The sequence below is a fragment of the Molothrus ater genome, unplaced genomic scaffold, assembly GCF_012460135.2.
Source record: "Molothrus ater isolate BHLD 08-10-18 breed brown headed cowbird unplaced genomic scaffold, BPBGC_Mater_1.1 matUn_MA500, whole genome shotgun sequence".
NCBI lineage: Eukaryota > Metazoa > Chordata > Aves > Passeriformes > Icteridae > Molothrus > Molothrus ater.
The window spans coordinates 94,335-117,642 of NW_023416559.1; the positions used below are offsets into that span (position 1 = coordinate 94,335).

At 52.4% G+C, this 23,308-nt stretch overlaps 1 protein-coding gene across 1 annotated transcript in view; it reads left to right on the forward strand.

Moving 5' to 3' along the window:
* The first annotated feature begins 407 nt into the window (after positions 1 to 407).
* The window catches only part of LOC129047086 (serine/threonine-protein kinase PAK 3-like), a 224,922-nt gene continuing 202,021 nt past the window's right edge, over positions 408 to 23,308 (forward strand). Inside the window, exons 1-4 of the mRNA XM_054518215.1 lie at positions 408 to 486; positions 1,423 to 1,460; positions 1,899 to 2,021; positions 2,982 to 3,126. Of these exons, the coding sequence (XP_054374190.1) occupies positions 408 to 486; positions 1,423 to 1,460; positions 1,899 to 2,021; positions 2,982 to 3,126 (385 nt within the window). The remainder of the gene's footprint in view (positions 487 to 1,422; positions 1,461 to 1,898; positions 2,022 to 2,981; positions 3,127 to 23,308) is intronic.

The window sequence follows — 23,308 nt, forward strand, 5'->3', positions numbered from 1 at the left end:
TGGGTTTTCCTTGGATGCCACTTGGGTTGGCGCATTTTCTGAGTTCCCCTGGGATGCCTTGAGCACTGCCTTATGGGCTGGGAGGACATTTTCTGCTGCTTTATGAATGAGGAGAACTTCCCAGGCTTTTCTTTCGCATTAGCTGTACAGAAGGTTGCCTTGCTGGGCACAAGAAAGCCACAGAGCAGCTGCTATTGTGAGGTCAAGGGAGCGGTGCAACAGTGCTGTCAGCCCAGCGTTGTCCCAGTGCGCGCAAGGCCTGGTCATCCAGAGCAGCTCTTCCGCTCGCTCCCTGCAGGAGGATCCTCGTGCGCAAGGAGTTCTCAGCGGATGGCCTGCACCCCGAGAGGAGTCTTGGCTTTCCCTTGGGTGGCATTCAGCGTGCAAACCCACGCAGCACTGCCAAAATGATCAGGCAAGTCTGTGCCATGGTTTGCACTGTCTTTTCTGTTGTCTATTCCGGCTACTACCTGACCCAGCTGACTCGTAAGTAAAGGTTTCTCCTGGGGCTGGCATCGCCCAGCTTTTGCTTCACTCTGCTCTTGATGCCGCACTAGTGACCCAGTTTATTTGGGAACAAAATGGCCATGAAGATGCCACCGCTTTGGTCAATGTCCTGCCAGCAGCATCAGCTAAAAAGGGGGCATCTGTACTGGGTGGCAGGTGCAGAGTATTTGCAGTGCAACCTGCAGCGGTTGCCTTCCCTCCCCGGGAGAGTGCGTGGCAGCGGAGTCCGTCATTTCCTCAGCTTGCTGCTTCAAGCAAGACGAACTGCAAATTGCAGACTCTGAGGAGAGATTTGTAGAAGTACTTCTACCAACTCAGTGGTTCTCTCCAGGAGTGAAGGAAAGCGCCTTTTGCTCCAACATTGCCCCTTAGAGGCCTTGGCTGCGTGACTTGACCCTTTGATGCTGTGCCAAGACTGCGATTCCCTTGGCGATGCAGCACAAACTCCAATGCATGGAGGGTTTGCTGCTGAGCCCAGCAGCTGTTCCTGGGCTGCTTCAGCAGGGAGCTGCCGCAGCCCAGGGGCCCTTTATGGAAGCTTTGCTGGGCTATCATCTTCAGCCAACGAATGGGAATTAGGGCATGCCATTTAAAAGAATAGAGATCTAAAATGCAGGAAAGAGAAGAGGAAAATGCTGCTTGAGCTGTTGGGCACAACAGGAGCTCCAACTTTTGAAGAGCAACGGGCATTTCCACCACCGTGTTTCTATTTCTCTCTTGGCAAAAGAGGCCCAAATGTAGACAGAGCCTACTATAGCGCCCTTGTGGTTCTCTTGCTTGCTGTGGGAAAGAGCTGTTGCTCCTGGAGGCACGTTGGCAAAGTGGCTCTGTGTTGGGACTGCCTCGTGCTGTGAAAGTCGCCAGCACGGGCACTTTTCTAAGGGCCTCTGGTAACTTTTGCCTTGCTCGCTGCAGGTCACCTGACACGTGGGTGGAGACAAGCCAGTCCTTTGGTGAGTGGCAAAGGAAGCTGAGAGGTTGCTGGCGTGTGAGAATTGTGCAGCAATTCTGCCAGCTTGGCCTGTTGCAGTTGAGTGTGGAGTGCCAGCGTGGGAGGCTGAAAGAAAGGCCAACTGCCCGGTGGCATCAGCAGTAGCAAAGGGAGCCCTGGCTGTTTGCTGATTTTCCAGTGAAGAGCCTTTCAAGAGACGAAAGGCAAACGGGACGGCTCCAAGGCGTCTTTCTGCTTGTAGCCAGCAGGGAAGCTCAAATGCACAGCAAGATGGAGTAGCACCTCATGCAGCCATCTTCCTCGAGTTTTCGCGACTCAGAGTCCCACGTGTATCAAAGTCTATGATTTCCCCTACTTCTGGGTCCTTTCCCAGCTCAATAGAAAGCAGCTCCTAAGGGATTGGCTTTTGCCCATCTCTCTCACTTCTGTCTGTCTGCAGGGCTCAACAGCTGGCTCAGCAGCTCCTCCAGCTGCCTCTGTCATTGAGGAAGAGGCTGAAGAGGAGCAAAGGAACATCAAGCCTCCAGCTGCTGTCCCTCCACAGCCTGAACACGCAGAGCCGGTAAGTGGCAGCTGAGCTTGGCACTGCCTTTGGTGCAGGGCCAGGCTTCCCGTTTTGGAGCAGCCCTTGTTGCTCGTGGCTGAAGATGCTGGGGGCGGTGTGCCTGCCATGACGTAGTGCTGCTTGAGGAGGGCCTAAGAAGTGCTGGCCAGTGGGTTCTGAAGTTTGACATTTAAGCTGGGATGCTGAGAGGGCCCGAGAATGTCTCTTGGGATCAGACAAGAGGCAGCATTCCATGATTCCCAGCGTAGGAGTCAGCCCCTTGTGCCCACTGTCAGTGCAGGCTGCCCGTGGTCGGTAAGCAGACGGAGCGGCCCAGAGACGCAGCTGACAGCCTTGCAGGGGATCACACTGGGCCCTGGAAGGGACCTGCCCTCTCCTAATGGACTAATTAGCTTCAGGCTGTGCTTCACTTCCAGCCGGTCAAAGCAGAGTTTGGAGAGGAGAATCCTCGTCAGCCCTGCGTTGTGAAAGGCGGGTGGGTCTGGGCGGGGCTGGAAGGTGGCTCCAAAGGGCCGCTCCCTAAAGGCTGTCATAGAGAGGGGAAATCCGTGAAACAGATCAGAGAAGGGACACGCTGCGGGCTTCTGAGTGGACCGTTGCATGCAAGCTGCAGGGTGATTTCATTGCCCAGGAAAAGACAGGAGGAGGAAAGCAACAAGGCTCTGGGGCCATGCTCTGATCTCTTTCTGGATCTTGGCAGCCTCAGTGATACCTTGTTGCCAGTGTCTAGCAGAAAAGCTGCAATCGTGGAGCATGGAAGTGTCCCTGAGGGGCTGGATCCAAGTAGCCTTTGGGCTTTTCCCAAAGTTGCCTTTGAGAAGGGGACATGGGAAACGCCCTAGCTGGAGAGGCCCGGCGGTGGCTGACAGCACCTTCCCAAGGCCTTGCTTTTGCCGTGCGTTCCACAGGGCATCTGTGCCAGCCACCCTTCTGACGGGCAATCCTTTCTTGTCCCAGCTCAAGACGGGCTCTGCAATTCAACCTGGTGCCGCTGGACCAGCATGGCCTGCAGCAGCCAGCTCGCCCCCCGCTGCTGGCACTTCCTGCAGCAGCGCAGCCCAGCAGCTCGAGATGAGGGAGGAGCAGGGCCTGAAGACACTGAGTACGTCCCGTGCATTTCTTGTCTGCCAGAGCAGTGTGTTGTGTGCGTGTCTGGGTGTAGGCTGCGCCAGAAGTTGCCCCTCGGTCTCAAAGGCACTTAGGCCCCTCTGCAGAAGCTGTTGTTGTGCTTTGAGGCAGTGCGGCAGCGCTCAGGGAGTTCCTGCTGCCTATGAGAGCGGCTGGGCCTGGCTTGGCTCTGCCTAGGCTGCCTACTGTGCCAAAGACAAAAGCTGAGCATTTTCTGCTTCAGCAGAAGGCTGGCACCAAGCAAGTGACTAGGCCCCAGGGAGCTCTTCTGACCCCAGCCGTTTTCTGGCTATCCTTCTTACTCCTACTCTGGATCAGACACTTTGTGCCCCTGGCAGTGGACCTGCCAGTGATTCTGGACACTTGGATCCCAAGTGCTGTGGGGATGCCCGGAGGCAGACGAGGAGACCAGGACGTCGGTGCAGAGGCCGGGTCTGGCGCTGAGTGCAGAAGGCGGCTGGTCAGGGACAGCCCAGGAGCTGATCCTGCAGCTGCTGCTCCAGCGCTGCTCCACCAGCGTTCCAGCAAGGGCCGCAGGAGCAGGAGACAACGACAGTTGCTATGGGCACAGCCCAACATTCCATCTAGAACCCCAGGGGAGCCATGGGACAGAAAGAGGCATGGGCCGCCTCTGGCCCTTGTACTTCTTCTGCTGCAAGTTTGCTCTGAGAAGCTTCCCATGGGGCCTTTTCTCCTCAGTCGTCTGATGAGACGGGCAAAAGCAGTGCAGGGACAGCCCTGGGTCTTCCCGGTGCTTCTCTGCAAGGTGCCTCCAGCTGAACGTGCACAGGAGCCTGCCTCTGTGCAAGGGCCCAGACCTCATCTCCTGCCCTGGAGAACCAGAAGGGCTCCTCCCACTGGCTCTCCTCCAGCTCTGAGAGGAGCTGGAATTTGCAAGTTGTCCAGCGCAGAGCCAACTCCAGAGCTTCCTCTCAAAGTGGAGCCATTCATCCTGCCCCCTTTCTCAATTCTCCTTTTGCTGCCCAATAATGTCACTGCATGTTTTCCCTCCTTTGGGCCTCTGAGCTGGTCTCTCACCTCATCACTCCTCCCTTGAAACTTGGAGAAACAGGATGTTTTTCAGGGCAACTGATGGGGACACACACACACACACAGGGACAGCACACGGGCATTTCTCTAGCAAACATTCATGCAGAATTTCTATAGCCCTCTTCCAGCTCCCTTGGAGAAGCTCGGTGTTTGTCCCCAAAAGACTCTGCCATTCCTCTAAGAAAGCAACACTAACAGAATTCCCTTTCCACACTGCTGGCCTTCACATTGGTTTTAATGCCTAGATCCCAGATATGACAAAACCCAGGCAGCTTTGCTGCTTTCCTGCCTGTCGTTAAGGAAAAGCAAATCTTGCTTCAGTCCCAATCTTGCTTCCTTCCCAGCCTGCACGTTAGCCACTGGCCAGCAAACTGAGGGGGCAGCTGGAACAAGTCCCACTGCAAGGCAGATACTTTGTAGCATCCAAAGCCCACCTGCACCGCCTCCATCAGACAAGGGCAAGCTTCCCTCGGCTTCCCAGAAGCAGCCTGGCAATTGCCCCCTCCCTCGCCCCCTCTCCACCCTCCACAGCCCCTGCCACCAAAGCCTTGCTAGGCAGGGCCATTTGCTGGCCTCGAAGAAAGAGTGCCTTTGATTCTTCTTTGGCGCAAGTGCCCGAGCTGTGAGAAGTCAGAGGATAATGATCACACCCGCTCTGCTTTAGCTAAGGAGATTGCTGGAGGCCCAGAGCGGGACACTGGTCCTTTCGAGAGAAACTGAAACTGAACTAGCCATGCCTTTGTGGCGCATGCGGATAGGAATTGGATAGAATCGGAGGGCTTAGAAACGTCCTCCAAGGTGGTCAGCTCCATCAGTCCCCCAAAATGAAACAAAGTTATGTTGCTGGGCTCCAAAAAGGACTAAAGCCGCTGCTTTTATGCCAGAAAATATGGTGAGACCAGACCACTCATCTAGATCCAATTCCGTGAATTAAACAAAGCCTCCCTTTCCACTCCCAGCTGAGATGTTGAGGAATCAAAGGCTGAAGCCCCAGCCTTATTTCACTGGCAGTAAAGGAGACACACCTCAGTAAGTCCTGCCAGCTGAGCAAGGGGCTGGGCCCGGGGGAGGTGGCGCCTGCCCAGATTCTTCTCTCAGGGCAAGTGCCGTCTTTGCAACACCAGGCAAATGGAACAAACATTGCCGGAGTGTTTTCATACAGACAGAAAGACAAAATGGAACAAACTTTGGTTTAATGATAAAGACCCATTGGCTCTCAACAAAGGCAAAATGACAAAAGGCAGAGCATAGACAACACCCAACCTTTGAAATTTATTGATAAATCTAATAAAACTATTGAATCTTGAATAATACTAATGGATCTTAACGACTAAATTGAGGAGATTCCTATCATGTCAACTAACTAAGTAGAAGATTAAACTACCCTAAAAGCTTAAAAAACAGTCCTATTCCTATCTAGTCCTATTGATACCTAACTCTTGCTAGCCCTGGACAACCTGCAGGGTTGTCTAATTTGGTCTTTTCTTCTTGGCGAGAGGCTCTGCTGCCTTCCGAGGCCGATGTCTTCTCCTGTGGTTGTTCCTTTCCTTCACGGTTTCAAACACCCTGCAAGATAGGAAACAAACCATCCATTGCTCACTTTAGTACACACCATGAAACCAAGTGCCGAGATCTCCGTTTGAGTAGGAATTTCTGTCTTTTCGGGCAGTGGCACATTTGTGAATTGATCAGCACCATGAGTCTGATGGTTCTACTTTCAATGCCTTGAAATGTCTTCCTCCTTTTGCTGCATCCTCTTTTGAATTTGATCAGCAGCATCAAACCAAGCTTTGATGGATCTATTCCTACTTGTATGAACTGTGTCTTGTTGGGGCACGGCAAGGTTTCATTGTGAAGGCTGGGTTTTACCTAAGCTCTTTGGGTTTGAGGTGGGTGTTAAGCTTGACCACGGCTGCCGGGGGCGATGCTGCAAGTGCCCCCAGCTTCCCCTGCGGTGCCTTTGAAAAGGGTCAGCCTGTTTTAGTCCAAAGGCGCAGCTTTGAGCAGAAAGAGGAGGAACTTGCGCACCGTTTGCACTGCCCGCAGGGAAAGGGGCCTCCCGCCGAGCGGGGCGGCTGGCGCGCTTGGCAGCAGGGACACTCGGCGCTGCGAGCCCTCTTGCGGCTTCTCTTCCCTGTCTCCCCGTTCTCCTTTCTGGGAGGGCTTTTCCTCCTCTTTGCTTTGCCCACACTCTGGAAATCAAAGAGTCCTTATCAATGCTTCCTTCCTCTCACAAAGCTGGAAAGCAGAGCATCCAGCACAAAAATCTATCGGCCTAAGCAAATCCTTCCAGACCCTCAAGAGCTGAGAAAACGGCTGCCTTTGCCAATGGGCTGCGGCGGGCTGCCAACCCAGAGCTTGGAGGAAAATACTCCTCTTTTCTACAGGCCAAAGGGGTGGGATAAATACCTGCCTATTTAGAGCTCTACATTTCTTATTTCTACCTTTCTGCCTAACATCTATTTCTCTCTGCTTTTCCTCCACAAATGTCTAGGCAATGGCATTTAAATTCAGTCCAATTAGGGTAGACACATGGTTAGCCATTTTCTAGTCCCCAAAATAATCTCCCTCCCTGTCTCTCTCTCTCTCTCTCTCTCTCACATGATGTGAAGCAAATTGCTCTTTGCCGGTAAGGAAAGTTTTAGGGGAGCCACGGCACCGGCAGCTCCTTCTTGGGGAGTATGCTGCGATGCTAGAAAAACTCCCTGAAAATCTGCAGCATATCCACAAAGGCAGCCTGGATTGCTGATGTCAGCAAGCAGTGGGGAATTAAGGGTCTGATTGGAGTCAGCGAGGGTGCCAGCCCTTGAGAAGCCCATCTGTAGAGAGTCAAAGCCCATTTTGGTGGCGCTGCTGCTTCCTTGGGTCAAAGTTAGGCTCCAGAATTGCATACTTCAGGGCAGCAGCACAAGGAAGCCCCGGGCAGCATCTGCTGTGCCTTTCCCAGCGCATGGGACGATGTGATCCTGGCAAAGGGGCGTCTGGCATGGCTCGCCAGCAGCTTTTCTCCCCTTCTGCCAGTTTCTCGACCTTCCTGGCACGTCTCGATTTTCTTGCCCCTCACCTGAGCCAGAGTGCTGGCAAGTTTATGCTCCTTTTTCCAGGAGTAGTAGTACTCCACACACTGTGCCACGGTCTTAGTCTGGATCTGTTGTGAAGAGAAAAAGAAGGAGTCGAAAATGGTGTCGGGTGCACTGGGGAAAAAGTAGAATATGGAGTGAACTAGGAAGGAAAAGCATGAAGTAAATGGAGTAGGGTGTAAAATGAAATCAACATGGGGAAAGAGAGGCATCATGCAATGTCTTAAACCGTGTATTCTGCTAGGTGGTAATACACGCAATGCACAGATCAACAACAAATCCATCTAGCACAGTTCTTCTTTCCCCGCTTCCCTCCAGTTATGCCAGCACACCGTCTTGTGGAAGCAGCAGCAGACCTGTGCGACAAGTCTGACAGAAGAAAGCTTCATCTTCCAAAAGAGCTTGGAGAAAAGGGCTGGAGAGGCAGGATCATCCTTTTGACACAGGCTTTTGATGTCCCCTTTTGTTACTTCTTGAAGATACTTGGTACTTGAGAAGAGAGAGACTGAAGCCCAGGGCTTGTTCCCAGAAATAACCAAGCTTTCCTCCTGACGATCTGCTCGGGTAAAGAATGTCCCGTGGCTTTACCTGCTTCTGGATGAGATGAAAATCCTTGCCGTAGGTGTGGAAAGCCTTTTGGAAGGACTCCTTCTCCTCAGGTGTCCATCTATCAGAGCCTGGCAAGAAAAAGCAGCGGGTAGTAAACGCATCCCTTGATCCACACCAAGTAGATCCCACTGGCTGCCGAAAGAAAATGGTGGCAGGCCGTCATTCACGTGTGTGTACGTGTCTGCTCCCTCAGAAGGTCATGAAGACAAGAGCAGGCATTGCCCGGGGAGAAGGATTGGAAAAGAAGTAAAGCTGAAGGACTAGATGCTGGTGCTTCCCCACCCGCAGAGGAGACAAGACCTTGTGCTGGTGTTAAGCACAATTGCTTTAAGCAGAAACCCTTGCCACAACAATGAAGGGGACGGCAGCATCTGTCAGGGACGCAAGAAGCTCTGCTTTGCTTACCTGCGTAATGATAATCAGCCATGGGGTGGCCTTGAGGTGTTGCAGGCCCCTCTGAGAGCAGCATCTCCAGAGCCTCCTGCAAGATCAAGAGGGAAGAGGCTTTAGCCGCCCCACCACATTAAAAATGAGCCAAAAAATCACAGGTGCTGCCTTGCAGCTACTTTGCCTCTCCAGACATTCAAGCGACTGTATCCCATGTGGGTGAAACACTGTCATTTGCTCCAAGTCCCTGGTTTTTGCTGCCCAACCCTTTGATCCTGGTCCCCGAGAGTGGCCTTTTGCTCACCAACCTAAGGATTTTGCTGCTCCTGCAGCCAGAATGGCCTCAGCTGACTGAGGCTTCTGGGAATTTCCCCTCCAAATGTCTTAGAGAAGCCAGCTCTCCAGGCCATTTACAAGGCAGCAGGACCTTCCGCCGCCGCCGCCGCCTCCAGGAGGGAGATTCTCCCTGCTGGAGCCCTTTGGGCTCAGCCCTGACGCAGCTGGAGGAGACACAGCAGGCAGCAAGTGCTCTGCTCCCTGTTAAGACCCTTCTTCAAAGAGCAGCCAGGAAAGGCTGTCCCAGTGCCCGGGCCCTCTGCATTCCCTGTGCCCTCTTCTCTGCGCCCAAACAGCCGCTTCTTACCGGAACGCTGCCGCGTGCCCGGTGCAGGCAGTGCAGGGCGCGCTCCAGGTTAGCTGCTGCCCCGGGAATGCCACGGGAGCTGGCCATGTCCAACAGTTCTCTTACTGCAAGCACAACAAAAAACCCACCGAAAGTCAGCCTTGAGGCCAGCAAGGGCAAAGACTGCCATGCAAGGCAGAAGGAAAGGCCGGGAGCTAAAGACAGCAGCTTGGAGAGTATGAAAAGGAGAGCAAAGCCAGGGCCAGCTGAACCAAGGGCCCACGCAGTGCTGGCTCTCCCTCCAAAGCAGCTTCTGTAAGAAGAAGTGGGGGCCAATCTCCGCTCTTCCAGTGGCAGACGGCCCTGACCAATTTGGAGAGCAAGGTGCTTGCTCTTGCTCCTTGCCTCTAACACTTCTACATGGGAAGATGGGCGAGACAAGGAGAGAAGCAGAGCCTGCAAAAGGCTGCCTTTTTACGCAAAAGGAGCCTTTTAAAGACCCAAGTAGCTCAGGGGTGGAAGAAAAGCTTGAAGCAAAGCTACCTCTGTCAGGTTTTTCCATGTCAGAGTCATCCTCCCCCCAGGGCTTCCAGACCAGGGTTGCAGGCTCTTCATCCTCACTTGGTGCTCTGCTCTGCAGCTCTGGCAGCTCAGCCTGAAAGTCGCTGCCAACATTGATGTGTCTAAAGGAAGAAGGAGGTGGAGGTGAGAAAGGCAAGTGGTCAAGAGAGCCTTCCTGTGCACCCACAGGCTTGAACCAATGCCACCCTGACTCTGAAAGAGCAGTTCTCCTCCTCGCCATTCCTCCAGTTTGCTGTCCTTTAACCCTATGCCAAAACTCACGGCTGAATCTGGGCTCTTGCTTTCCTTTTCATTGTGCCTCTCCTTTCCACCTGAAAGAGATCAAAGCAATGCTCCAGTTAAAAATCCTTCCTTCTCATCCTCATCATTGCAAAGCCCGAGCTCCTGTGTCCCAGCTCCTTTCTCTTTGCCGCCTTTTTGACATGGAATGTCCTAGGCAGGACCCTCTAGCAGTCAGCAGCTTCCTCAGGAGGGCAAGCACAAGGCCATGCACTACTCTCTTCACTCCCGGGGCCACTGAGAAGAGCCCAGACAATGGCAGGGGAGATGTGCCAGTGCAGGCTTAGGTTGGATAGAAGGAAAAGGTTCTTCAGCCAGAGGCTGCTTGGGCACTGCAACAGCCTCCCCAGGGAAGGGGGCACAGCACCAAGCCTGACTGAGCTCCAAAAGTGTTTGGACACTGCTCTTGGGCACAGGCTGTGATTGTTGAGGCTGCCCTGGGCAGGCCCTGGACTTGGGCTCAGTGATCTTTGAGAATCCCTTCCAAGCCAGGAAATTCTGTGCTACTGTGATTGTGCTCTTGAGGAGATGGCATTTGACGGCCGCCCCTGAGCATGAGGTAGAACCAGCCCTACGTGCACTGGAAAAAGAATCTATAAAGATATTAAAATAGCATGGATCTATAAGCCATGGAACTACGTCAGTATATAAGAATTGCTGATCCCAGATGGTTTTTGAAGTTGAAAGCCTGTGTTTGAGGAGAAGCCCAGTCAAATGCTTCTATGCCCTGAACGACAGGGATGCCAGAGGAGAAGTGCCATCATTCTGGTGTTTGAAGCTTTGGAGCGGGTGTGAGCAGAGTCAGGGCATAAGGGGATTTGTTGACACTGAAGCCCTGAAGTGCTCAGCCACAAACAATTTGTTTTGGGGTCAGCACAAGATAGTTTGAGGACTGAAATGGGTGCCAAGAACTTTTAATCAGGTCATCCGTGGACGAGGATCTGCAACTGCACTGGGACACCTCTCTAGGTCCTCTATGGAAAGGTCTGTGTTTCCCCTGGAGGCAACATGATTCCTTCAGAAGCTGCAGCCTGCTTTCACGTGGAAGCTCGTCTGGGGAAAGTGAGCACGCAGCCTGTGTGTCGTGCTTGGTGGGAGAGGCAGCTGGAGCCTCCTGCCCCTGTGCTAGTGCTTTGAGGGCAAACGGGGATTTTCTTACCTTGGACGGTTCCCAAGTGCTCTGGGGATGCCCGGAGGCAGACGAGGAGACCAGGACGTCGGTGCAGAGGCCGGGTCTGGCGCTGAGTGCAGAAGGCGGCTGGTCAGGGACAGCCCAGGAGCTGATCCTGCAGCTGCTGCTCCAGCGCTGCTCCACCAGCGTTCCAGCAAGGGCCGCAGGAGCAGGAGACAACGACAGTTGCTATGGGCACAGCCCAACATTCCATCTAGAACCCCAGGGGAGCCATGGGACAGAAAGAGGCATGGGCCGCCTCTGGCCCTTGTACTTCTTCTGCTGCAAGTTTGCTCTGAGAAGCTTCCCATGGGGCCTTTTCTCCTCAGTCGTCTGATGAGACGGGCAAAAGCAGTGCAGGGACAGCCCTGGGTCTTCCCGGTGCTTCTCTGCAAGGTGCCTCCAGCTGAACGTGCACAGGAGCCTGCCTCTGTGCAAGGGCCCAGACCTCATCTCCTGCCCTGGAGAACCAGAAGGGCTCCTCCCACTGGCTCTCCTCCAGCTCTGAGAGGAGCTGGAATTTGCAAGTTGTCCAGCGCAGAGCCAACTCCAGAGCTTCCTCTCAAAGTGGAGCCATTCATCCTGCCCCCTTTCTCAATTCTCCTTTTGCTGCCCAATAATGTCACTGCATGTTTTCCCTCCTTTGGGCCTCTGAGCTGGTCTCTCACCTCATCACTCCTCCCTTGAAACTTGGAGAAACAGGATGTTTTTCAGGGCAACTGATGGGGACACACACACACACACAGGGACAGCACACGGGCATTTCTCTAGCAAACATTCATGCAGAATTTCTATAGCCCTCTTCCAGCTCCCTTGGAGAAGCTCGGTGTTTGTCCCCAAAAGACTCTGCCATTCCTCTAAGAAAGCAACACTAACAGAATTCCCTTTCCACACTGCTGGCCTTCACATTGGTTTTAATGCCTAGATCCCAGATATGACAAAACCCAGGCAGCTTTGCTGCTTTCCTGCCTGTCGTTAAGGAAAAGCAAATCTTGCTTCAGTCCCAATCTTGCTTCCTTCCCAGCCTGCACGTTAGCCACTGGCCAGCAAACTGAGGGGGCAGCTGGAACAAGTCCCACTGCAAGGCAGATACTTTGTAGCATCCAAAGCCCACCTGCACCGCCTCCATCAGACAAGGGCAAGCTTCCCTCGGCTTCCCAGAAGCAGCCTGGCAATTGCCCCCTCCCTCGCCCCCTCTCCACCCTCCACAGCCCCTGCCACCAAAGCCTTGCTAGGCAGGGCCATTTGCTGGCCTCGAAGAAAGAGTGCCTTTGATTCTTCTTTGGCGCAAGTGCCCGAGCTGTGAGAAGTCAGAGGATAATGATCACACCCGCTCTGCTTTAGCTAAGGAGATTGCTGGAGGCCCAGAGCGGGACACTGGTCCTTTCGAGAGAAACTGAAACTGAACTAGCCATGCCTTTGTGGTGCATGCGGATAGGAATTGGATAGAATCGGAGGGCTTAGAAACGTCCTCCAAGGTGGTCAGCTCCATCAGTCCCCCAAAATGAAACAAAGTTATGTTGCTGGGCTCCAAAAAGGACTAAAGCCGCTGCTTTTATGCCAGAAAATATGGTGAGACCAGACCACTCATCTAGATCCAATTCCGTGAATTAAACAAAGCCTCCCTTTCCACTCCCAGCTGAGATGTTGAGGAATCAAAGGCTGAAGCCCCAGCCTTATTTCACTGGCAGTAAAGGAGACACACCTCAGTAAGTCCTGCCAGCTGAGCAAGGGGCTGGGCCCGGGGGAGGTGGCGCCTGCCCAGATTCTTCTCTCAGGGCAAGTGCCGTCTTTGCAACACCAGGCAAATGGAACAAACATTGCCGGAGTGTTTTCATACAGACAAAAAGACAAAATGGAACAAACTTTGGTTTAATGATAAAGACCCATTGGCTCTCAACAAAGGCAAAATGACAAAAGGCAGAGCATAGACAACACCCAACCTTTGAAATTTATTGATAAATCTAATAAAACTATTGAATCTTGAATAATACTAATGGATCTTAACGACTAAATTGAGGAGATTCCTATCATGTCAACTAACTAAGTAGAAGATTAAACTACCCTAAAAGCTTAAAAAACAGTCCTATTCCTATCTAGTCCTATTGATACCTAACTCTTGCTAGCCCTGGACAACCTGCAGGGTTGTCTAATTTGGTCTTTTCTTCTTGGCGAGAGGCTCTGCTGCCTTCCGAGGCCGATGTCTTCTCCTGTGGTTGTTCCTTTCCTTCACGGTTTCAAACACCCTGCAAGATAGGAAACAAACCATCCATTGCTCACTTTAGTACACACCATGAAACCAAGTGCCGAGATCTCCGTTTGAGTAGGAATTTCTGTCTTTTCGGGCAGTGGCACATTTGTGAATTGATCAGCACCATGAGTCTGATGGTTCTACTTTCAATGCCTTGAAATGTCTTCCTCCTTTTGCTGCATCCTCTTTTGAATTTGATCAGCAGCATCAAACCAAGCTTTGATGGATCTATTCCTACTTGTATGAACTGTGTCTTGTTGGGGCACGGCAAGGTTTCATTGTGAAGGCTGGGTTTTACCTAAGCTCTTTGGGTTTGAGGTGGGTGTTAAGCTTGACCACGGCTGCCGGGGGCGATGCTGCAAGTGCCCCCAGCTTCCCCTGCGGTGCCTTTGAAAAGGGTCAGCCTGTTTTAGTCCAAAGGCGCAGCTTTGAGCAGAAAGAGGAGGAACTTACGCACCGTTTGCACTGCCCGCAGGGAAAGGGGCCTCCCGCCGAGCGGGGCGGCTGGCGCGCTTGGCAGCAGGGACACTCGGCGCTGCGAGCCCTCTTGCGGCTTCTCTTCCCTGTCTCCCCGTTCTCCTTTCTGGGAGGGCTTTTCCTCCTCTTTGCTTTGCCCACACTCTGGAAATCAAAGAGTCCTTATCAATGCTTCCTTCCTCTCACAAAGCTGGAAATCAGAGCATCCAGCACAAAAATCTATCGGCCTAAGCAAATCCTTCCAGACCCTCAAGAGCTGAGAAAACGGCTGCCTTTGCCAATGGGCTGCGGCGGGCTGCCAACCCAGAGCTTGGAGGAAAATACTCCTCTTTTCTACAGGCCAAAGGGGTGGGATAAATACCTGCCTATTTAGAGCTCTACATTTCTTATTTCTACCTTTCTGCCTAACATCTATTTCTCTCTGCTTTTCCTCCACAAATGTCTAGGCAATGGCATTTAAATTCAGTCCAATTAGGGTAGACACATGGTTAGCCATTTTCTAGTCCCCAAAATAATCTCCCTCCCTGTCTCTCTCTCTCTCTCTCTCTCACATGATGTGAAGCAAATTGCTCTTTGCCGGTAAGGAAAGTTTTAGGGGAGCCACGGCACCGGCAGCTCCTTCTTGGGGAGTATGCTGCGATGCTAGAAAAACTCCCTGAAAATCTGCAGCATATCCACAAAGGCAGCCTGGATTGCTGATGTCAGCAAGCAGTGGGGAATTAAGGGTCTGATTGGAGTCAGCGAGGGTGCCAGCCCTTGAGAAGCCCATCTGTAGAGAGTCAAAGCCCATTTTGGTGGCGCTGCTGCTTCCTTGGGTCAAAGTTAGGCTCCAGAATTGCATACTTCAGGGCAGCAGCACAAGGAAGCCCCGGGCAGCATCTGCTGTGCCTTTCCCAGCGCATGGGACGATGTGATCCTGGCAAAGGGGCGTCTGGCATGGCTCGCCAGCAGCTTTTCTCCCCTTCTGCCAGTTTCTCGACCTTCCTGGCACGTCTCGATTTTCTTGCCCCTCACCTGAGCCAGAGTGCTGGCAAGTTTATGCTCCTTTTTCCAGGAGTAGTAGTACTCCACACACTGTGCCACGGTCTTAGTCTGGATCTGTTGTGAAGAGAAAAAGAAGGAGTCGAAAATGGTGTCGGGTGCACTGGGGAAAAAGTAGAATATGGAGTGAACTAGGAAGGAAAAGCATGAAGTAAATGGAGTAGGGTGTAAAATGAAATCAACATGGGGAAAGAGAGGCATCATGCAATGTCTTAAACCGTGTATTCTGCTAGGTGGTAATACACGCAATGCACAGATCAACAACAAATCCATCTAGCACAGTTCTTCTTTCCCCGCTTCCCTCCAGTTATGCCAGCACACCGTCTTGTGGAAGCAGCAGCAGACCTGTGCGACAAGTCTGACAGAAGAAAGCTTCATCTTCCAAAAGAGCTTGGAGAAAAGGGCTGGAGAGGCAGGATCATCCTTTTGACACAGGCTTTTGATGTCCCCTTTTGTTACTTCTTGAAGATACTTGGTACTTGAGAAGAGAGAGACTGAAGCCCAGTGCTTGTTCCCAGAAATAACCAAGCTTTCCTCCTGACGATCTGCTCGGGTAAAGAATGTCCCGTGGCTTTACCTGCTTCTGGATGAGATGAAAATCCTTGCCGTAGGTGTGGAAAGCCTTTTGGAAGGACTCCTTCTCCTCAGGTGTCCATCTATCAGAGCCTGGCAAGAAAAAGCAGCGGGTAGTAAACGCATCCCTTGATCCACACCAAGTAGATCCCACTGGCTGCCGAAAGAAAATGGTGGCAGGCCGTCATTCACGTGTGTGTACGTGTCTGCTCCCTCAGAAGGTCATGAAGACAAGAGCAGGCATTGCCCGGGGAGAAGGATTGGAAAAGAAGTAAAGCTGAAGGACTAGATGCTGGTGCTTCCCCACCCGCAGAGGAGACAAGACCTTGTGCTGGTGTTAAGCACAATTGCTTTAAGCAGAAACCCTTGCCACAACAATGAAGGGGACGGCAGCATCTGTCAGGGACGCAAGAAGCTCTGCTTTGCTTACCTGCGTAATGATAATCAGCCATGGGGTGGCCTTGAGGTGTTGCAGGCCCCTCTGAGAGCAGCATCTCCAGAGCCTCCTGCAAGATCAAGAGGGAAGAGGCTTTAGCCGCCCCACCACATTAAAAATGAGCCAAAAAATCACAGGTGCTGCCTTGCAGCTACTTTGCCTCTCCAGACATTCAAGCGACTGTATCCCATGTGGGTGAAACACTGTCATTTGCTCCAAGTCCCTGGTTTTTGCTGCCCAACCCTTTGATCCTGGTCCCCGAGAGTGGCCTTTTGCTCACCAACCTAAGGATTTTGCTGCTCCTGCAGCCAGAATGGCCTCAGCTGACTGAGGCTTCTGGGAATTTCCCCTCCAAATGTCTTAGAGAAGCCAGCTCTCCAGGCCATTTACAAGGCAGCAGGACCTTCCGCCGCCGCCGCCGCCTCCAGGAGGGAGATTCTCCCTGCTGGAGCCCTTTGGGCTCAGCCCTGACGCAGCTGGAGGAGACACAGCAGGCAGCAAGTGCTCTGCTCCCTGTTAAGACCCTTCTTCAAAGAGCAGCCAGGAAAGGCTGTCCCAGTGCCCGGGCCCTCTGCATTCCCTGTGCCCTCTTCTCTGCGCCCAAACAGCCGCTTCTTACCGGAACGCTGCCGCGTGCCCGGTGCAGGCAGTGCAGGGCGCGCTCCAGGTTAGCTGCTGCCCCGGGAATGCCACGGGAGCTGGCCATGTCCAACAGTTCTCTTACTGCAAGCACAACAAAAAACCCACCGAAAGTCAGCCTTGAGGCCAGCAAGGGCAAAGACTGCCATGCAAGGCAGAAGGAAAGGCCGGGAGCTAAAGACAGCAGCTTGGAGAGTATGAAAAGGAGAGCAAAGCCAGGGCCAGCTGAACCAAGGGCCCACGCAGTGCTGGCTCTCCCTCCAAAGCAGCTTCTGTAAGAAGAAGTGGGGGCCAATCTCCGCTCTTCCAGTGGCAGACGGCCCTGACCAATTTGGAGAGCAAGGTGCTTGCTCTTGCTCCTTGCCTCTAACACTTCTACATGGGAAGATGGGCGAGACAAGGAGAGAAGCAGAGCCTGCAAAAGGCTGCCTTTTTACGCAAAAGGAGCCTTTTAAAGACCCAAGTAGCTCAGGGGTGGAAGAAAAGCTTGAAGCAAAGCTACCTCTGTCAGGTTTTTCCATGTCAGAGTCATCCTCCCCCCAGGGCTTCCAGACCAGGGTTGCAGGCTCTTCATCCTCACTTGGTGCTCTGCTCTGCAGCTCTGGCAGCTCAGCCTGAAAGTCGCTGCCAACATTGATGTGTCTAAAGGAAGAAGGAGGTGGAGGTGAGAAAGGCAAGTGGTCAAGAGAGCCTTCCTGTGCACCCACAGGCTTGAACCAATGCCACCCTGACTCTGAAAGAGCAGTTCTCCTCCTCGCCATTCCTCCAGTTTGCTGTCCTTTAACCCTATGCCAAAACTCACGGCTGAATCTGGGCTCTTGCTTTCCTTTTCATTGTGCCTCTCCTTTCCACCTGAAAGAGATCAAAGCAATGCTCCAGTTAAAAATCCTTCCTTCTCATCCTCATCATTGCAAAGCCCGAGCTCCTGTGTCCCAGCTCCTTTCTCTTTGCCGCCTTTTTGACATGGAATGTCCTAGGCAGGACCCTCTAGCAGTCAGCAGCTTCCTCAGGAGGGCAAGCACAAGGCCATGCACTACTCTCTTCACTCCCGGGGCCACTGAGAAGAGCCAGACAATGGCAGGGGAGATGTGCCAGTGCAGGCTTAGGTTGGATAGAAGGAAAAGGTTCTTCAGCCAGAGGCTGCTTGGGCACTGCAACAGCCTCCCCAGGGAAGGGGGCACAGCACCAAGCCTGACTGAGCTCCAAAAGTGTTTGGACACTGCTCTTGGGCACAGGCTGTGATTGTTGAGGCTGCCCTGGGCAGGCCCTGGACTTGGGCTCAGTGATCTTTGAGAATCCCTTCCAAGCCAGGAAATTCTGTGCTACTGTGATTGTGCTCTTGAGGAGATGGCATTTGACGGCCGCCCCTGAGCATGAGGTAGAACCAGCCCTACGTGCACTGGAAAAAGAATCTATAAAGATATTAAAATAGCATGGATCTATAAGCCATGGAACTACGTCAGTATATAAGAATTGCTGATCCCAGATGGTTTTTGAAGTTGAAAGCCTGTGTTTGAGGAGAAGCCCAGTCAAATGCTTCTATGCCCTGAACGACAGGGATGCCAGAGGAGAAGTGCCATCATTCTGGTGTTTGAAGCTTTGGAGCGGGTGTGAGCAGAGTCAGGGCATAAGGGGATTTGTTGACACTGAAGCCCTGAAGTGCTCAGCCACAAACAATTTGTTTTGGGGTCAGCACAAGATAGTTTGAGGACTGAAATGGGTGCCAAGAACTTTTAATCAGGTCATCCGTGGACGAGGATCTGCAACTGCACTGGGACACCTCTCTAGGTCCTCTATGGAAAGGTCTGTGTTTCCCCTGGAGGCAACATGATTCCTTCAGAAGCTGCAGCCTGCTTTCACGTGGAAGCTCGTCTGGGGAAAGTGAGCACGCAGCCTGTGTGTCGTGCTTGGTGGGAGAGGCAGCTGGAGCCTCCTGCCCCTGTGCTAGTGCTTTGAGGGCAAACGGGGATTTTCTTACCTTGGACGGTTCCCAAGTGCTCTGGGGATGCCCGGAGGCAGACGAGGAGACCAGGACGTCGGTGCAGAGGCCGGGTCTGGCGCTGAGTGCAGAAGGCGGCTGGTCAGGGACAGCCCAGGAGCTGATCCTGCAGCTGCTGCTCCAGCGCTGCTCCACCAGCGTTCCAGCAAGGGCCGCAGGAGCAGGAGACAACGACAGTTGCTATGGGCACAGCCCAACATTCCATCTAGAACCCCAGGGGAGCCATGGGACAGAAAGAGGCATGGGCCGCCTCTGGCCCTTGTACTTCTTCTGCTGCAAGTTTGCTCTGAGAAGCTTCCCATGGGGCCTTTTCTCCTCAGTCGTCTGATGAGACGGGCAAAAGCAGTGCAGGGACAGCCCTGGGTCTTCCCGGTGCTTCTCTGCAAGGTGCCTCCAGCTGAACGTGCACAGGAGCCTGCCTCTGTGCAAGGGCCCAGACCTCATCTCCTGCCCTGGAGAACCAGAAGGGCTCCTCCCACTGGCTCTCCTCCAGCTCTGAGAGGAGCTGGAATTTGCAAGTTGTCCAGCGCAGAGCCAACTCCAGAGCTTCCTCTCAAAGTGGAGCCATTCATCCTGCCCCCTTTCTCAATTCTCCTTTTGCTGCCCAATAATGTCACTGCATGTTTTCCCTCCTTTGGGCCTCTGAGCTGGTCTCTCACCTCATCACTCCTCCCTTGAAACTTGGAGAAACAGGATGTTTTTCAGGGCAACTGATGGGGACACACACACACACACAGGGACAGCACACGGGCATTTCTCTAGCAAACATTCATGCAGAATTTCTATAGCCCTCTTCCAGCTCCCTTGGAGAAGCTCGGTGTTTGTCCCCAAAAGACTCTGCCATTCCTCTAAGAAAGCAACACTAACAGAATTCCCTTTCCACACTGCTGGCCTTCACATTGGTTTTAATGCCTAGATCCCAGATATGACAAAACCCAGGCAGCTTTGCTGCTTTCCTGCCTGTCGTTAAGGAAAAGCAAATCTTGCTTCAGTCCCAATCTTGCTTCCTTCCCAGCCTGCACGTTAGCCACTGGCCAGCAAACTGAGGGGGCAGCTGGAACAAGTCCCACTGCAAGGCAGATACTTTGTAGCATCCAAAGCCCACCTGCACCGCCTCCATCAGACAAGGGCAAGCTTCCCTCGGCTTCCCAGAAGCAGCCTGGCAATTGCCCCCTCCCTCGCCCCCTCTCCACCCTCCACAGCCCCTGCCACCAAAGCCTTGCTAGGCAGGGCCATTTGCTGGCCTCGAAGAAAGAGTGCCTTTGATTCTTCTTTGGCGCAAGTGCCCGAGCTGTGAGAAGTCAGAGGATAATGATCACACCCGCTCTGCTTTAGCTAAGGAGATTGCTGGAGGCCCAGAGCGGGACACTGGTCCTTTCGAGAGAAACTGAAACTGAACTAGCCATGCCTTTGTGGCGCATGCGGATAGGAATTGGATAGAATCGGAGGGCTTAGAAACGTCCTCCAAGGTGGTCAGCTCCATCAGTCCCCCAAAATGAAACAAAGTTATGTTGCTGGGCTCCAAAAAGGACTAAAGCCGCTGCTTTTATGCCAGAAAATATGGTGAGACCAGACCACTCATCTAGATCCAATTCCGTGAATTAAACAAAGCCTCCCTTTCCACTCCCAGCTGAGATGTTGAGGAATCAAAGGCTGAAGCCCCAGCCTTATTTCACTGGCAGTAAAGGAGACACACCTCAGTAAGTCCTGCCAGCTGAGCAAGGGGCTGGGCCGGGGGAGGTGGCGCCTGCCCAGATTCTTCTCTCAGGGCAAGTGCCGTCTTTGCAACACCAGGCAAATGGAACAAACATTGCCAGAGTGTTTTCATACAGACAAAAAGACAAAATGGAACAAACTTTGGTTTAATGATAAAGACCCATTGGCTCTCAACAAAGGCAAAATGACAAAAGGCAGAGCATAGACAACACCCAACCTTTGAAATTTATTGATAAATCTAATAAAACTATTGAATCTTGAATAATACTAATGGATCTTAACGACTAAATTGAGGAGATTCCTATCATGTCAACTAACTAAGTAGAAGATTAAACTACCCTAAAAGCTTAAAAAACAGTCCTATTCCTATCTAGTCCTATTGATACCTAACTCTTGCTAGCCCTGGACAACCTGCAGGGTTGTCTAATTTGGTCTTTTCTTCTTGGCGAGAGGCTCTGCTGCCTTCCGAGGCCGATGTCTTCTCCTGTGGTTGTTCCTTTCCTTCACGGTTTCAAACACCCTGCAAGATAGGAAACAAACCATCCATTGCTCACTTTAGTACACACCATGAAACCAAGTGCCGAGATCTCCGTTTGAGTAGGAATTTCTGTCTTTTCGGGCAGTGGCACATTTGTGAATTGATCAGCACCATGAGTCTGATGGTTCTACTTTCAATGCCTTGAAATGTCTTCCTCCTTTTGCTGCATCCTCTTTTGAATTTGATCAGCAGCATCAAACCAAGCTTTGATGGATCTATTCCTACTTGTATGAACTGTGTCTTGTTGGGGCACGGCAAGGTTTCATTGTGAAGGCTGGGTTTTACCTAAGCTCTTTGGGTTTGAGGTGGGTGTTAAGCTTGACCACGGCTGCCGGGGGCGATGCTGCAAGTGCCCCCAGCTTCCCCTGCGGTGCCTTTGAAAAGGGTCAGCCTGTTTTAGTCCAAAGGCGCAGCTTTGAGCAGAAAGAGGAGGAACTTACGCACCGTTTGCACTGCCCGCAGGGAAAGGGGCCTCCCGCCGAGCGGGGCGGCTGGCGCGCTTGGCAGCAGGGACACTCGGCGCTGCGAGCCCTCTTGCGGCTTCTCTTCCCTGTCTCCCCGTTCTCCTTTCTGGGAGGGCTTTTCCTCCTCTTTGCTTTGCCCACACTCTGGAAATCAAAGAGTCCTTATCAATGCTTCCTTCCTCTCACAAAGCTGGAAATCAGAGCATCCAGCACAAAAATCTATCGGCCTAAGCAAATCCTTCCAGACCCTCAAGAGCTGAGAAAACGGCTGCCTTTGCCAATGGGCTGCGGCGGGCTGCCAACCCAGAGCTTGGAGGAAAATACTCCTCTTTTCTACAGGCCAAAGGGGTGGGATAAATACCTGCCTATTTAGAGCTCTACATTTCTTATTTCTACCTTTCTGCCTAACATCTATTTCTCTCTGCTTTTCCTCCACAAATGTCTAGGCAATGGCATTTAAATTCAGTCCAATTAGGGTAGACACATGGTTAGCCATTTTCTAGTCCCCAAAATAATCTCCCTCCCTGTCTCTCTCTCTCTCTCTCTCTCACATGATGTGAAGCAAATTGCTCTTTGCCGGTAAGGAAAGTTTTAGGGGAGCCACGGCACCGGCAGCTCCTTCTTGGGGAGTATGCTGCGATGCTAGAAAAACTCCCTGAAAATCTGCAGCATATCCACAAAGGCAGCCTGGATTGCTGATGTCAGCAAGCAGTGGGGAATTAAGGGTCTGATTGGAGTCAGCGAGGGTGCCAGCCCTTGAGAAGCCCATCTGTAGAGAGTCAAAGCCCATTTTGGTGGCGCTGCTGCTTCCTTGGGTCAAAGTTAGGCTCCAGAATTGCATACTTCAGGGCAGCAGCACAAGGAAGCCCCGGGCAGCATCTGCTGTGCCTTTCCCAGCGCATGGGACGATGTGATCCTGGCAAAGGGGCGTCTGGCATGGCTCGCCAGCAGCTTTTCTCCCCTTCTGCCAGTTTCTCGACCTTCCTGGCACGTCTCGATTTTCTTGCCCCTCACCTGAGCCAGAGTGCTGGCAAGTTTATGCTCCTTTTTCCAGGAGTAGTAGTACTCCACACACTGTGCCACGGTCTTAGTCTGGATCTGTTGTGAAGAGAAAAAGAAGGAGTCGAAAATGGTGTCGGGTGCACTGGGGAAAAAGTAGAATATGGAGTGAACTAGGAAGGAAAAGCATGAAGTAAATGGAGTAGGGTGTAAAATGAAATCAACATGGGGAAAGAGAGGCATCATGCAATGTCTTAAACCGTGTATTCTGCTAGGTGGTAATACACGCAATGCACAGATCAACAACAAATCCATCTAGCACAGTTCTTCTTTCCCCGCTTCCCTCCAGTTATGCCAGCACACCGTCTTGTGGAAGCAGCAGCAGACCTGTGCGACAAGTCTGACAGAAGAAAGCTTCATCTTCCAAAAGAGCTTGGAGAAAAGGGCTGGAGAGGCAGGATCATCCTTTTGACACAGGCTTTTGATGTCCCCTTTTGTTACTTCTTGAAGATACTTGGTACTTGAGAAGAGAGAGACTGAAGCCCAGTGCTTGTTCCCAGAAATAACCAAGCTTTCCTCCTGACGATCTGCTCGGGTAAAGAATGTCCCGTGGCTTTACCTGCTTCTGGATGAGATGAAAATCCTTGCCGTAGGTGTGGAAAGCCTTTTGGAAGGACTCCTTCTCCTCAGGTGTCCATCTATCAGAGCCTGGCAAGAAAAAGCAGCGGGTAGTAAACGCATCCCTTGATCCACACCAAGTAGATCCCACTGGCTGCCGAAAGAAAATGGTGGCAGGCCGTCATTCACGTGTGTGTACGTGTCTGCTCCCTCAGAAGGTCATGAAGACAAGAGCAGGCATTGCCCGGGGAGAAGGATTGGAAAAGAAGTAAAGCTGAAGGACTAGATGCTGGTGCTTCCCCACCCGCAGAGGAGACAAGACCTTGTGCTGGTGTTAAGCACAATTGCTTTAAGCAGAAACCCTTGCCACAACAATGAAGGGGACGGCAGCATCTGTCAGGGACGCAAGAAGCTCTGCTTTGCTTACCTGCGTAATGATAATCAGCCATGGGGTGGCCTTGAGGTGTTGCAGGCCCCTCTGAGAGCAGCATCTCCAGAGCCTCCTGCAAGATCAAGAGGGAAGAGGCTTTAGCCGCCCCACCACATTAAAAATGAGCCAAAAAATCACAGGTGCTGCCTTGCAGCTACTTTGCCTCTCCAGACATTCAAGCGACTGTATCCCATG